The sequence below is a fragment of the Gracilinanus agilis genome, chromosome 2 (genome assembly GCF_016433145.1).
Source record: "Gracilinanus agilis isolate LMUSP501 chromosome 2, AgileGrace, whole genome shotgun sequence".
Classification (NCBI taxonomy): Eukaryota; Metazoa; Chordata; class Mammalia; order Didelphimorphia; family Didelphidae; genus Gracilinanus; species Gracilinanus agilis.
In genome coordinates this window covers 27,076,522-27,092,472 of record NC_058131.1, presented here as the reverse complement: position 1 = coordinate 27,092,472, position 15,951 = coordinate 27,076,522, and the positions used below count along the sequence as shown (strand labels likewise).

Genomic DNA, 15,951 nt, shown 5'->3' with positions numbered 1-15,951 from the left:
CAGTCTCAGCAGCCCCACCCCCACGGCCAGACAACGCCTCTTTAAAGGTCTCTGGACCCCGCCCCGTGGCCTGCTTGGATGCGTGCTCGTGCGCCAGCTCCTGCTCGCGTCCGACACTGCGACGTGCATGCGCGCTGACGTAAGTGTCTATTGATAACCGGCTCCGCGGCGTCCGTGATTGTCCCCTCCGTAAGGCTGCCCAGCCCGTTGAGAGGGGTGAGTGCGACGTGACATTGTAAGGGAGGGGAGAAGCGACGAGGAGTAGGAGGAGGGGCAGAGGAGATCCGCCCTAGGACAGACTTCCCGGGGCTCGGCCGCTTGTAGAGGGACTACAACGACCAGCATGCACCTGGTGCCGAGCGGCGCATGTGCGGAAGTGACGTGAGGACGCCCATGCCCTCTACCGGCTGCTCTCCGAAGCCAGGGGAGTGTGGGGTGGGGTGGGGTGGGGCGGGGCCGGACCTGGGATGAACAGCTGACTTAGTCAGCTGCCCTCTGGAGTCTTTCTAGCCATCCCGCTGTTGCCAGGCCGGGCCACTTGCGAAGCCCCGTTGTCTTTGATTGTTCAGAGCACGGAATTGTATCTGTAGAGCCAGAAGGGATCTACGTTGGTAGAAACTGACAGCTTCAATTTCGAACCCAGGGCCTCGGATCCCAAAGTTGGAGGCTGGCCCTCCCTCCTGCTGTCGAAGGAGCGGGAGCACTCCCACCTCGGGGAGAGCCGTAGGAGCCCCGACATTTTTCTGTACGTCAAGCCTAGTCATTAATAACTGTTGTAGAGAAATAGGAGTCCCTGTGTGTGTGTGGGTGTCCCTGTGACAGGATTCTAAGTTCTCTTGCAAGCCAAGTCTGCTCTTTCTAGCTAAGATAAATCCTATTTCTCTACAACATAACACAGAACATTTATGTAGCACCTAAGGCTTGTGGTGGACTCTAGGAGATGATCCCATTCTGCCTGCCTTGCCCCTGAGGTAAACAGAGGCCAAGGGACTTGCCCAGGGTCTCATGGCCCCCTTGTCTCTAGTGCAGGGTTTGGTTTGGAGACAGGCTGCCGCTGCCCAGCCCTATCTCCTATTTGGTGCCTGTGAAGGTTTTGTTTCATAAACCTTTACTGTGCTTCTGACATTTAATTAGTACTTTATGATTTGCATAGCATTTTATGTGCTTCTCATTTGAGCTAAATAAGTTCAGTGACTTGCCCAGGAAGTGTTTGAGACTGGATTGGAAGCCAGGACCTCCTATGGTCAAGCCAGGCTCTCAATCTACTGAGCAACCTGCCTCCTAGGAAGTAGATTTTTGTTTTTTAACCTAAGTATAAGATTTGATATTTATCTCTATTCAATTTCATTTTTCCAGATTTGGATCAACTTTCTGGTCTATTGAGTCTTTTGAGATCTTGGCTCATCCAGGTAAACATCCCCTCACCCCCTTACCCCTTTGTGTTATCTGCATATTCCATAAGCACTTCTTCCTGGCTGATAGGTAATTGGATTTTGCCTAGGTTCTCTGTTGATTTGTTACCCTGGAAGGTTCAGTTGGTAGTAGTAGGGTGAGTTCATATGGGAATAACTGGGACACCACTGTCTATTCCCCTATCTCCTTTCTCTCTCCCTTTAGGCTTAACTCATCTAATGGGGGGCCTATCTGGATTCTTTCCTCCCCTCATACCTTCTCCCTTATTTTTGTAAACTTGAATCCGATTCCTATATCTTTTAGAAATTAGGCATTTAGGGGGCTGCTGGTTGGCTCAGTGGATTGAGAGCCAGGTCTAGAGACGGGAGGTCCTAGGTTCAAATCTGGCCTCTGATACTTACTAGCAGTGTGATCCTGGGCAAGTCACTTAACCCTCATTGCCTAGCCCTAACCACTCTTCTGCCATGGAACCAATACACAGTATTGATTCCAAGACAGAAGGTAAAGGTTTTTTTAAAAATATGAGACATTTATTAGGGAAATTTCCTGTAAAGATTCCCACCTGCCCCCTGCCCCCCCTCCCATCCTCATACCTGACCATCTTCTAATTTTAGCTAAATTGGTTTTGTTTGCACGAAACATTTTAAATTTTATATGAAGAAAATTGTCCGTTTTACTTCCTTTCTAGTTCAAGGGTTCTTTACCTAGGGTTTACACACACACACACACACACGCACACACGCACACACGCACACACGCACACATCCCGGGGGTTCAGTGGTCTTGGATGGATAGAGAAGAAAATGATATTTTATTTCCACTAACTTTTGGTTTCCTTTGTAATGCCATGTAGTTTATCTTATCTATGTAAGAAACATTCTGAGGAAGCCAGGATGCAAAGGGATCCATGATTCAAAGAAAAGAGAATCCTTCAACTAGTTGAATCCTCTTTTTATAAAATCTCTGGTAACCTACTCTATATTTTTTATTTTATTTAACATTTTTTTATTAATAAAATTTATCCACAAGTGTCCCAACCTGTTCCCATTCTCCCGACATCACAGAAGGTATTGTCCAGGAGACAGACATGTTCATACGAATCAAGTCTTGTTTCTACCTTTCAAGTCCCTTTATGGATGTTACATTCACATTTTGTTCTTCCAGTATTCTGTAGCTGGGTATGCTGTTCTCTTGGTTCTCCTTATTTCGTTGTTCATCATTTCATGTAGTTCTTTCCAAGTTTTTTTTAAATTAGCCTGCCATTGCTTCTTAAGGCACAATAGTATTTCATCACAATAATATGCCACAATTTGTTCAGCCATTCCCCAATTGATGGGCATCCCTTCGATTTTCAATTCTTTGCCAGCACAAAGAGAGCTGCTATAAATATTTTGGAACATATGTGTTCTCTTCCTTTTTCCCTGATTTCCTTGGGGAAAGAGATCCAGCAGTGATATTTCTAGGTCTAAGGATATACACAGTTTTATAACTCTCTAGGTATAATGCCAAAATGGTTGGATGAGTTCACAGCTCCACCAAAAGTAATCCCTTCCATTTGTCATTTTGCCCTTTTGTCATTTTAGCCAGTCTGGTGGATACAAGATGATGTCTTGGAGTTATTTTGGTTTGCATTTCTCTAATCAGTAGTGATTTAGAGCATTTTTTCATATATTTATACAGGGCTTTGATTTCTTAATCTGAAAATTATCCGTTAGTATTTTTTGCCCACTTATCAATTAGGGATGGCGCTTATTCTTCTAAATTTAACAAAGTTCTCTCTATATAAAGTTAGATATGAGACCTCTATCTGAGAGGCTGCCCATAACATTTTCCCCCCAAATTTTCTGCTTTCCTTATCTTAGCAACATTTGTTTTACTTGTACAAAAATTTTTCAAGTTAATGTACTCAAAATTATCCATTTTATATCTCACAGTGCTTTCTATCTCTTATTTATTCATAAATTCTCTCCCAATCATAAATCTGATAGGTAATATACTCCCTGTTTTTCTAATTTACTTTTATCTCTTTTTTTGCATCTGGTTCATGTATCTATTTTGATCTTATCTTAGTAAATGGTGTAAGATATTGGTCTATCCCTAGTTTCTGCCAAACTACTTTTCAGTTGTCCCAACAATTTTTATCAAATAGTGATTTCTTAACCCCAAAACCCAAATGTATTTTGTTGAATATGAGGTTACGATAGTCATTTACTAACTACTCTTTGTTGTTTGTCTATCCTGTTTTGCTGATCTACCTTTCTATTTCTTGGCCAGTACCAGATAGTTTTGATAAATACTGCTTTATAATACAATTCAAAATCTAGTTTTGCTAGACTTCCTTCCTTTACCTTTTTTCATTAATTCTTTTGTCGTTCTTGATTTTTTGTTTTTTCAAATGAATTTTTTTTTCCAAATCAATAAAATAATTTTTTGATAATTTAATTGGGATAGCTCAAATGAGTATATTAGACGAGGACTATCATTTTAATTATATTGGCTCTGCCTTTATTTATTTTTTTAAGCCCTTAACTTCTGTGTATTGGCTCCTAGGTGGAAGAATGGTAAGGGTGGGCAATGTGGGGTCAAGTGACTTGCCCAGGGTCACACAGCTAGGAAGTATCTGAGGCCAGATTTGAACCTAGGACCTCCCATCTCTAGGCCTGACTCTCAATCCATTGAGCTACCCAGCTGCCCCCTGCCTTTATTTTTTTTTTTTTAACATTATTCTCCCTGTTCTCTGTTCTCCCTCACATGCCCTCAAATTGAACTTTTCCTCCCTTGTAACAAATAAAGCAATTAAGGAAAAATAGCCACTCTAGTGACTGCCCTAGAATCAAACCCTCATTGTAACCAAAAGAGGGAATGTTATGGGTAACCTTACCTTGGATACTATTCTGCACAGTCTGTCTGCCTTGCTTGACCCTTGTCTTTCTGCCTAAAAAGAGGGAGGCATGTGCTTCACTTTCCGTCCTCTAGGACTGGTTTTTCAGTGATTCCCAGGCTGACTTTTAAGCATCTTATTTCCTTGCCAGCCCTCTAGTTTGACTGGTGAGGGAATTGAGCCCCAGAGAGTGGCATTATGCCCTGTTCAGTCACAGTCAGTGCCAGAGCCCTAGAATCCTAGACAGTGCATTAACAACAGAAAATGTAGCACGTTCTGGACCAAATTTGAGTTCTTGCCTTCTCCATCAGCTCCCCTGTGAGCTCCATAGGGGCAGAGATCAGGGCTTGTCTCTGCTTTAGCTCTCCCCGGGGCCCTTCACCTAGTTCATAAGACTGTAAATTCAGAGCTGGAAGGGGCCTGAGAGGCTCTTTCCCTCCTGGGGGAAGCAGAGGCCCAGGGGCATCAGGCGGCAAGCATCTGAGGAAAGATTTGAGTTCAGGGCCTCCCACTTCAGAGGCATACTTTTTCCCCTATGCCATATACATATATGTATATCTGTAATTAAAAAAAAAACAACAACCTTTAGACTTTTGTCTTAGAATTGATACTAAGTGTCAGTTCCAAGGCAAAAGGATAGTGAGGGTTAGGCATTGGGGGTTAAGTGACTTGCCTGGGGTCACTCAGCTAGGAAGTGTCTGAGGTCAGTTTTGAACCCAGGACCTTTCAACCCTAGACTAGTCATCCACATTATACTTAATGATGCTCATTGAGTATAAGAGGGCATGAATGGAGTTCGCCCTGGGCTGCACATCTTTTTAAATGGCTTCATGTTTAGTCTTTGAACCTATGAGCAGTGTGCTCTAATCACTGAACTTACTAGTGTGGAAAATATAAGTAAGGTAATGGGGTCACCAGGGATATTGTAAATAAACTAAGTGGTTTGTGGGAACACACTCTAGGATTTATGAGAGACTGGACCAGAGTGGAAAGACCAGGGTTTACTGGATTTCCACAGGAATGGCAGTTGATCTTAACTGTCACTCAGCTTCCACTAGGCCAGAGTATAGTAACAGGCTAACAAGGTAAAAGGGACTTAACAGCTTTAATTATGTTTGACTAAAAGGTGGGAAAAGGATTTCTATACTTAAAATCTAAAGGATAAAACCACAGGGCAATGGGAGGACTTATTCTACTCTTATCTAAGTGATCTAAACTAACAGGTCCCAAAGAGCTGTAAATGGAGTCTCTGCCTCAGACCTGGAACCTGCCAGGCTTGAGTACAGCTGGGGCTTTTGTGGCTTTGGGATTCTCACTGCAATCCACTGATGATCTCTGGATGCCAGGAGCTAAGGTTGTCTCAGGAACCAGGTAGTGAAGGTTTTGCTTGAAGCACTGTCCACCAGAACTCAAACTTCTCCTCCTCCCTTGTCTCTGTAGATCTTGTCCTTTTTGCTAGATACCACACCACACAGGATCCCAGGGAAAATCAGGATGCAAGATGTCCTTTGCTCTGAGGTCTCCCAGGCTGGCAACAGTTTTTTCCCACCACTAATGGAGTCCTCACTCAGGGCACAGACACACTTCCTCCTCCCTCATTCCATCCTGGAATTCCCAGCTCCAGCTCCTTCCTGCTATGTACTTAATACCTAATCAATAACTACTCTAATCTAATCTTCCTCACAACACTAGTCCTGGGTCTTTGATTGTAGTTATAGAAATTCTGCACAGTGGTAAGTTTAGACAAGGATTTTCCATCCCTGGGTAGCCCCAGGCTCTAGTTAGCCGAGTTGTGAGGCCTTGCCCAGGGTCTTGCTGCTGTTCCCTTCTTTTCTTTTCTTTTTTAAAAACCCTGACCTTCCATCTTGGAATCAATGCATTGATTCCAAGGCAAAAGAGTGGTAAGGGTTAGGCAATGGGGGTTACATGACTTGCCCAGGGTCACACTGCTAGGATGTGTCTGAGGCCAGTTTGGAATCTAGGGCCCCCTATCTCTAGATCTGACTCTCAATCCACTGAACCACCCAGCTGTTACCCCACCCTTACCCCCATCCCCTTCTGATTGTCCTGGGTTCCCCTTTTAGGACAAAGCCTCTGGCTGCCATGGTCCATGCATTCCTGATCCACACCCTGAGCGGCAGTTGCCAGGCCACCGGGGATGCTGCCTTCTGCCGCGTGCTGTACTCGCAAGTGTTTGGCTCAGAGAGGTCGCCAGATGAGCCCAGGCCTCATGGTCCAGAGAGGGACAGACTACTCAGGAAGGAGCAGCTCTTGGCTGTAGCAAGGTAAAGGGAAGGCCAGCTGCATATTCCTGGTCCACTACTCTCATGACTCTGGGCTATAGGGAATGTAGGGATTGTTGTGCCCATTTTACAGATCCCCAGATTGAGGCTCAGAGCAGTGAGGCCTGAGCTCTGCCAACTACGAGTCCTGGGCTCTTTCCACTCAACAGTTCTAGTGTTCAGGGTGACCTGAGTCCTGTATAATCAAGGCAAACCCACCTCAGAGAAAGCCTAAAGATGCTTTCTGGAGTCAGACAGATTCTTTGAGATTATCCAGAGGCTGTTTGTATTTTACCTGGACCAGTGGAGCAGGGCCAAGTTGTACTTAAACCTAACTGGATCTTACGGAGGCCCAGGAGTGGAGAGGGACCCTTGGGGAATGGAGGCAGGCATGCTTCACTCTGCCCTGCCCCATCTGCCCTTGCTTACCGCCCTGGCCTCCCAGCACAGAGCCCCAAACTCTGGGGGCCCAGAGCCTGGGGTAACTCCCTCTGCCTCCTAGAGCCATGACATGAGACTTCCTGCGGGCATGGGCTGAGGTTTCCCTCTGCTGGCCTGGAAGAGCAAATCACCTTTGAGCCCAGGACAAGGGTGTCCAAAAGGCCGGAGCATGCAGCACTTGAAACAGGGCCCCCCTTTGGCATGATGAGAAGTATGGCGGGAATCCTTCCTGGGTATTTGGGTGAAGATGGGCCCATTCTCCATGTCTAACAGAGAGAAACAGATCCAGGGGATCCCAGCGCCCAGCTCCTGCCCCGGCACACTGAGGCCTTTTGGGCACCTCCTGCCCCATGGGTTGGAGCTCTTTGCCTGACTCTCAAGTGACATGTTCAGGACTCAGGCTCCTCAGTCATCATCCTCCAGAAGTGGGTGGCAAGAGGAGAAGGTGCTGGGTTATCTGGCCTTCCCTGTGTGTGTGGGTTCTTCCTCCTCAGCCCCCTTCCACTGTTATAAAGAAGGTATCTTTTTCTATTATTATAGTTATTATAGGGTATATTAATCAGGGAAGCTGTGCCTTAGATTCCCTTGATAGCTGGTGCAGGGACACCCGAGTCCTGTCACTCAGCTGGATGTTATAATAACTGCCCCTTCTCGATAACAACGCCCAGGCAGGATCCCTAAAGGTCAGGTGGATGGGTAACCCGTTCAGGTCCCACCTGGGGTTGGATTGATTATTAATATTGGGCTCTATTAGCCTTGGATAACGTTTTCATCTGACTGAGTTGCTCCCTTCCCAAGGGTTGTGGTATAATAATCACTCAGGAAGGTACTTAATCAACTTTATCTATAGATGTTAAATAGGAAAAGGAATAATCAGGAACGGATTGGGGATAGGAGACCCTGTCACTAATGGCTATGATCACTAATCCCTCAGGACTATAGGCTGTTTCAGTAATGCTGGAGCTCTTGTTCTTCACCTCCTCTGGCTCAGCTTGGCCACCGCCAGACCAGAGAAAGCAATCTGCTTGGTTGATACAGATGTCAATGATCCCTCTCAGCTTCTTATTGCCAGTTGTTATGTCAGTCCTACATCTGTCAGGAAATACCTCCCTTACCTCCCTCTGCTTCTTCTCCTTCCCTCTTCCTGGTTCCCACCCGGGCCCGGATACCTAAATATCTAATGATGGTTCAGATGTCTAAATATCTAGGGTGAATTCAGAGAGAATCAGAGGACCCATGGTCAGAGATCCACAGGTCAATGCTCCAAGATCAGAGATCAGCGTCCAAGGCCAAGGGTTCCAGGCCAAGGGTCAAAGCCAAAGGGTCCTTGTCAGATGGCTGTCAGGGTATTTATATCCTCTGGCCAACTGCCTTTCCTCTTGTCCTCATGGCCTCTGGGAACATTCCGATGCCTCCAACTGTCTTCACCTGTCAATCAAGGTGAGACTCACAACTCCTAGAGTTTGAATATGACACCAAGAGCTTGAATTCTCTTCCTCTCCCAGACAGGCAGAGTCAGCATGTAAGCTGCTGCAGCAGGCATCAGGCCGATCTCCCACGGACCTCCTGCCCCAGACCTCTGATGAGCCTATTCCCCTCCAGGATGCCCCGTCGGGGGTCTTCCGCCTTCGCCCCGGGGACCCCTTCCAGGAAGCCAAGGTCGTGGTGTGGCTCCGGCTCCTGTCCCTAGGCTGCGCCTTGGTGTGCGAGCCTCACGAGAACCTGCTGCTGGCCGAGAGCACCCTGCGCCTGCTCACCCGCCTCCTGCTAGAGCACCTGAAGCTGCTGTCCTCGGGCAGCAACGTGCTCCTCCGAGGGGACCGCATTGAGGCCATCCTCAACCACTTCCTCCCCCACGGCCAGCTGCTCTTTCTCAATGACCAGTTTGTTCAGCAATTGGAGAAGGAGCTGAGCGCCAGCCTGGCCAGATGAAGAAGGCTGACCCCTGACCCAGCCTTGGCTCTCCTGCTGCTCTCCCTCAGAAAGCAGAATCTGAACTGCTGAAGTTGGCATCGCCCCTAGTCCCCGAGATCCTGCCGCTCCATCCCCTCTCTGGCCCTCCAGCTCGGTGCTCTCTGCAGCTTTGGGCCGGCTCTTTCCGACTCACTTGGCTCCACTCTGGATTGATCAGAGAAGCTGAAGCCTCCAGATGCTTCCCTTCCTGTCTCATGGACACACACGCCGTTCCCAGTTAGCCCTCACTCTCCCGAGGTGACCGGGCATCATTAGTGCCTCTTTGGCCACATCTCCTGTGCTAGTCATCCTGGGGAACATGCTCTGGGCCTCCTCTTTCCGCCACATGTCTTCCCGGGGCTCCTGGAGTCCCCTCAGTTGGGGTGTTTGTGATGACCCAGGGCACTCCTGGGGTGAAGAAGGGAACTGGGTTCTGCAGCCCCTGTCATGCCTCCCCCAGATCCTCAGAGGGAGCACTTGCTGTCACTTCTGATACCGGATTTCGCCTCCCTTCTCTCAATACTCTAGAGACTTACTCCTCTGTGGGTTTAGCCTAGAATTGGACTAGAACAGAAGGGGAATCATCAGCAGAGACTAATCTGTGTAGCCTCGCCTTTGCAAAGGACCGAAGAGACTTTAAAGCAAAGTCAGATGGGTGGGTCGTAAGACAGGTTTATTAGGGTTAGAGCATAATCCACAACCCACATTCCTAACCCCATCTCCAGTCACAACTTTCAATGAACCTTTTTACTCTGAAGACGCAGTCAGATTGGTTACGTCCCAGCCCGAGCCACACTGAGTGTGGCAAAATCCCAGGCAACCGTTTTCATCATAACAGCTTTATTTGGATCATAACAGTTTGGCGAGCAAAGGCCAGGGTACGGATCTACTCCAATCAATCAGATAAGAGAAGAAACAACAAGTTTTTGGTCACAGAGCGGTAGAGTGGCCATTGCGTTTTTGCCTGAGCTTAGTGCTGAACTCTACCCAGCAACTGACCCAACCAATCAGAAGACTCCATCACTTCTGAGGGGGAGGAATTCTTAAAGGGCCAGACTTAAAGACAGTTTTCCTGTGGAGAGATTTTTTGGCAAAATGACGGCACACAAGGTTATTGTCATCAATGGGAATAATGGTCATACTGTGTCAATTCCTATGGATGTGTTACAACCTGGTTTTTGTCTTCATACCAGACCATATATACTTTTTGATAAACATGACAATTTTCAGTGGTTGAAAGTGAAAATGGATAGGGCACCATCCTATATTCCTGTGGCGGCGGGAGTTTTCTTCTCAGTGCTACAACTCTATTATGCACTGAAAAGATGTTTTAAGCTGATTGTTGGGAAAAAGACTCAAGCAACAGATACTGATTTAAAATTAATGATTGTGACACTGAAAGAAGAAATAGCACAAATGGAAGCTAAACTAAAAGAAGTGCCTGGGGAGTTAGAGAGTTTAAAAAACAGCAAAGCAAAACAGCAAGAGACCCCCAACTCAGGAAAATGAAATTAAAGGGGTTCAGGAAGAAAGTAATGGGGCAGTACCAGTGCTTCCATTACACAACATGACCAGTCTTCAGCCAGACCAGGGAATAATACATATAAAAATACATAAGCCATTTAAAATTGGGGATCTAAAACACCTATGCAAGTGAATGCCAAAATTTTTCAAAGAACCAATGAAGTGAATTAAAGAGCTCCGCCAAGCAATCAGATTATTTGATCCTTCCTTTGAGGATGCAAAACTTCTTTTATCTGAACTGTTTTCCAAAAGGGAAAAGGAGCAATTTATTGCTGAGACAAGGGACAATCCAAATTTGATTTCATGGCCTGAAGATGGGCAGAATCTAGAACTTTCTAATGTGCAAAATCTAAGATTTCTAGACCAGGCGAGACAAGGATTAATCCAGGCAATGAAGAATTTCACTAAGAGACCTGACACATGGGGTAGATTTGAGAGACTTAAGCAGGAAATGAGAACATCCTTTCACATTTTTAGATCAAGTTGTGAAAATGGGGGGGGGGGGATCTTGGGTTCACTGATCTCTCTGAGGCTAATTTACAGCATATAAGGAGACAATTTGTTAAGGGCAGTTGTGTACCAGTGAAGACTTATTTTAGACTTCATTTCCCAGATTGGGAGTCTCTGAGATTAGAAGACTTAAGGAAAACAGCTACTTATGTAGTGTGAGAGGGAATTTTGGAAATTTGGGAAGATTTGCAGCAAAGGAAAATGGAATTTTGATAAAACTGCAGACACAGGGGTAAACCTGGTTGAAATGGAGAAGGAGCGGGTCTGGAGGTTCTAACTGCCAGTCTGAGGGAAGTTGGTTCCAGGTTGTGAAGCTGAAGCCAGCTCTGAGATTTGTCTCTGACCTCCTACGAATCTCTAACCTTTCCCAAACCATTCCTGAGACCTGTTATTATCATTTCCTGGAAGCTGCTGTATGATTTATCTCTGTCTTTATAAAGAAGATCTAAACTATGGAGAGAGGCTGATTAAACTTTCAAAGTTGCCTCAGGGGGATTTCCTCTCTGAGGTGAACCCAATTGCTTCAAACTCCAGTTACCTGAGCTACTCCATCTATATTTCTAAAAGATTCAAAACCTTGTGTGGGTTTAGTTTAGGAATAGAGAGATAGCCAAGGGATCTATAGATAGAGAGAGGAAGAGAGAATAGGCCTGGCCTGGCCAGGTAACAAAGAGACTTTACTGCAAAGTCAGTTTGGGATCTCAAGGTAGACATTTTTAGTATAGGGACTCTCCTACAACCCACCTACCTAATTTTTCTGATATTTTCCTGATATTTTTGTTAAATAAACCTCTTTCTTTAACATGCAGTCAGATACAATCTACACTGGTCTAGGACTGAGAACAACACCATCTTTGCTCTTAGCTCTTCAAGGGACGGCCCTATCAGGCTAGGTTTATCAAATCCTAGTCATCTATTACCAGTATAGTTACAGGGTCTCTCTTCATAACAACATTCACTGGAGAAAAAGAACATAAAAATGAACAAAGGGATGAGCTGGTACAAGAGTTAATATCACAGCTAAAAGAAGCCAATAACAAACTTAGACAAAAAGAAATAGATGAGGTAAAGAACTTAGCAACACTACAATCATATAGACCAAGAAGGGAATTTGTACAATGACAACAAAGAACCAGTCAACTGTAATATTTCTTCTGGAGTCCCCTCAGTTGGGGTGTTGGCGTGTAAAAGTGAAATTTGGGAAATGTATCAAACTACATTTCCTGTGGTCCAACGGGTTTCCGTTTCCGGTTTTTGGGCTTGGGAAGGCTTACGTCTTGATGCAGGGAAGGGTTTAAATCTCCTGGGTTAGGAGGAAGTGGTCTTTTTTGCGAGTAGGCGCTTCCAGGAAACAGGAGACAGTAATGGAGGCAGCAGTTTTGAATGCTTACAAGCGCATGGTCTAATGATTTTATCTATCAGCATGGCTTTAATTAAAATACTAATTTATATTATTATATCAGCCTTTATCATTTTTCATATTTATCAGGCGACAGCCCAGGTCACTCCTGGGGTGAAGAAGGGAGCTGGGTTAGGCAGTCCATGTCATGCCTCTCCCAGATCCTCAAAGGGAGCACTTGCCCCATTTTTTTCTATTCACCAATGGAGGACGTACATTGGGAAGCCCTCTTAGGGGGCGAATCCCTCCCCTTCTGCTGGCCAGGGCTAATGGTAAGGTCTGGTCAGAAGGGGGAGGACTGGAACTTTACCACTTAAGTTTGTACAAGTCTGTGTAGAGATTAAAATTAATATCCAAGAACTAAACATTTTAATAAAGTTTTATTAATAATAAACTAAAAAGGTAAAAAGATACTAACCAGCCCATTCCCAAGAGCAAAAGAGGAAGAGGGAGGAGTTACAACCAACTATAAAACAATAACGTGACCATACAAATGTAGAGGCGCAGGAGAGATTAAAAGGAATTTTGGGAAATACTAAGGACTTATGGGGGATGTAGTCCAAGGTTCAAAATCTCCATTTATACATACCTCCCTTTGATCCTGTTGGGAGACCAGTCTCCCCAAAAGGATCATGAAAACAATCAACTTAAAAATTGCAATAATTTATAGATAAAAGGAAAAGAGAATAAAATCAATGATTGCTACATTGACAAAAAACCAATTTGGGGGCAGTCCCCTTTGGCAGAAGAGTATACATTTAAAACAAAACTTTCAACCCCCCATAGTTCAATTTCACATCCCAAAGTTCAATTCTGGATCTTCTTCTTGAAGTGTGGTCTCTGCAGGCATCTTCATGGAACCTTCTCCAAACAGGTTTGTCTTCTGGATTCTTGGAGGTAGCAAGTTTCTTATCCTAAAATTGCTCAAATTCAAATCAAAAGTTCACAACAATAATATGGTCCCTCCTGAGGTGGATAATAACAAACAGGGATCACTCAGGGATGCATGGCTGAGTTTCTTTTTTCTTTCCAAACCCTTAACTTCTGTGTATTGGCCCTTAGGTGGAAGAGTGGTAAGGGTGGGCAATGGGGGTCAAGTGACTTGCCCAGGGTCACACAGCTGGGAAGTGTCTGAGGTTGGATTTGGCATGGCTGAGTTTTAAGGTATATGAATCAATTTGTAAAAGAAATAAAAATATCAAAAATCCACATAAAAGAAAAATAACTTGTGGATGAAATATAAAATATTAAAGCCTTATGTCTAAAAAAATCTAAATAAAGGAAAAATAAAACTATAACAGGTCCTTGAGTCAGGACCTAATTAAAGTGATTTAAGCAATTGTGCATTTACCCAATCAGTAACCAGGACTATAAAAAGTTTGCCACACTACGAAAGATAGAAAAGGGACTAGATTATAGGAGCAAATGGGAGCCAGGATGGCAACTAAAGAGGTGCTTGTTAGAATGTGGTTCAGAGGAAGTTCTGCATCTTAACATATGTTAAGTGCCACAACCTCGAACCCCAAACAAGTTCAAGTCGTCTTGGCTCAAAATTACATCAACCCCACTGGATTGGTTGGTCTCGACCTTGTGCTTGATAGTTTTAGAATAAAGAGGGAGCCAGTTACCAATGTTATGATAGAGGGGAAGAGAGAGAGTTTATATGGTGAGACTCTCTTCTAGCTCTCCCCTCCCATCAAATATACTATGGGGTGTCGCCCCGAAACTGGGTGACCTGGATGGTCATACTGCCCCACAGGAGTTGGAGGCAGGGCTTCCCTATAAGATGAGGCATTGGATACCCCAATTCAATTCTGAATGAGGGCAGGGTTCATGCAAGCCTCCCCCAGGTCAGTCAAATTCACAGTGAGTAGTCTGGCTTCAAGATGGAGGCAGCCAGACCAAGCTATGATTCCCCTCCCCCTTGTTGTCTCTCAGGCACTCTGGAAAGCTATCTGACTAATGAATGGAATTTATTAATCACAATTCAGGGATTGGGGAAAGGGGTGAAGGGCAGAGGGATTTTAGGGTGCCCTCTTCTCTATTTCTATGGGGTCTGTCACTTGGGAGGGAACCATTGAAGTTCCCACTCCCAAGCTTCTTCCCCCCCCACTTCTTCTGATTCTATTTCTATTATTCTGTTTCTATCCCTTTCTATAATTGTAAGTTTTGACTGAGAGGAGGTCTCTCAGCAAGGTTGGATAATGGGGGAAGGAGACTAAGAGATTGCTCTCAAAACAGAGCCTAAACTTAGCTAATTTAGATGGTTGAAGTCTTGATGGGTGAGAAGCAATGGGATGCCTTTGACCAGGGAACCAGGGTTTCAATGTCCAAAGAAAGATCCTCAAAAAGCCCTCAGGACTGGATACAAGCTGGGATGTCCTCCTCCTCTCTCTGGTCTCAACTGCCAGTAACTGTCACCAACTGTCAGCCACTCCTTCTCTGGCTCCTTTTGTCCCATCCCCTTGCACAAATACCATCCTTACAAAAGGCATTGTGCAGGTTAGCTTTGTGCTTCTTTGGCACTGTTCAATGGCTCTTTTAAAATTCCTTCTGGAATCAGACAGAATCATTAAATAAAGTCCCATAGTATTTAAACAATGAATGGCATTATTTCTATAATATAAAGATTTTGGAGTATGCATTAATATTAGGACAAGTGTATTTTAAAACATTACTGCAAAAATTAAAAAAAGGTCAATATTGATTAGATGCACTTCTAAGTACTCAAATACTATATTGCAAATACAAGGGAAAAAAATTAAAATGTTTTTAAAAATCAAAAACATATAGTTTAGAATCAGTGATACATTGTGTCAACCAAGGAGAGGTAAAATACAAAAAGTTCCTCATCAAAAAATGAGATCCATTTCCTTTTTAAACTTTGCCATGAATCACTGTGTGAGTGCAAATGATTTTTACAAAATAGAAGATATATAAAAACAAAACAGTAGTAGAGTAGATAATGCACATTCAAATAAAGCATCAAATTCCCAAAATTCACAATAGCACAGTTATTGACAAAAGCAAATAAACTCATTTTTATATAGGATTCACATGAGTTTATATACAGCTACTTGCTGTGTGATATCTAATAAAAAATACCTATGAACTGATGTATACTTGTCACAAATTCTACAGGTATAGGAAATCTTTCAACCTTGGTGAGTCTGGTGGAAGTAAATTAGACTGAAGAGTTAAAATATCACGCATGCAGGAACTCTTTTTAGCTTCCTGCTTTATAAAAAGTTTTGGTAGGAACTTCTATTTGGTTCTTTACCTTTTTAATACAATATTCTTTATGTATACATATAAATATCATCCATTCAGAAACTACTAGATGTCTGAAGTCATTTCTCAAGACTCCTTAAAATACAATTTAAATTCTTGTCATCATATTCTTTAAAGTTTTATACAGGTTGTAACCAGTTCTGATAGAGTCCATTCATAATCATATATGTGACAATTTAACAAAGGTAAAAGGGAAGAAAAGGCTGTATAAGCAACATGTGACCTCAGTAGTTGAGATGACAAATCCAGTATACATA

General features: G+C 44.1%; 2 protein-coding genes across 2 annotated transcripts in view; both read left to right on the top strand.

Moving 5' to 3' along the window:
- The first annotated feature begins 1,356 nt into the window (after positions 1-1,356).
- AP5S1 (adaptor related protein complex 5 subunit sigma 1) lies at positions 1,357-9,401 on the top strand. The gene is made up of 3 exons (XM_044660388.1): positions 1,357-1,409; positions 6,379-6,579; positions 8,523-9,401. The coding sequence occupies exons 2-3, from the start codon at positions 6,398-6,400 to the stop codon at positions 8,947-8,949; spliced, it is 609 nt and encodes a 202-aa protein (XP_044516323.1). The 5' UTR covers positions 1,357-1,409; positions 6,379-6,397; the 3' UTR covers positions 8,950-9,401.
- Positions 9,402-10,065: 664 nt separating this feature from the next.
- The window catches only part of LOC123233101, a 36,152-nt gene continuing 30,266 nt past the window's right edge, over positions 10,066-15,951 (top strand). Inside the window, exon 1 of the mRNA XM_044659268.1 lies at positions 10,066-10,080. Coding sequence (XP_044515203.1) covers positions 10,066-10,080 — 15 coding nt within the window. The remainder of the gene's footprint in view (positions 10,081-15,951) is intronic.

What these genes read in the sequence shown, in the direction of transcription:
- AP5S1 (XM_044660388.1), top strand. Translation starts at nt 6,398, where the DNA reads ATGGTCCATGCATTCCTGATCCACACCCTGAGCGGCAGTTGCCAGGCC. An exon ending in CAGCTCTTGGCTGTAGCAAG is followed by an intron (nt 6,580 to 8,522) that starts GTAAAGGGAAGG and finishes TTCCTCTCCCAG; the next exon opens with ACAGGCAGAGTCAGCATGTA.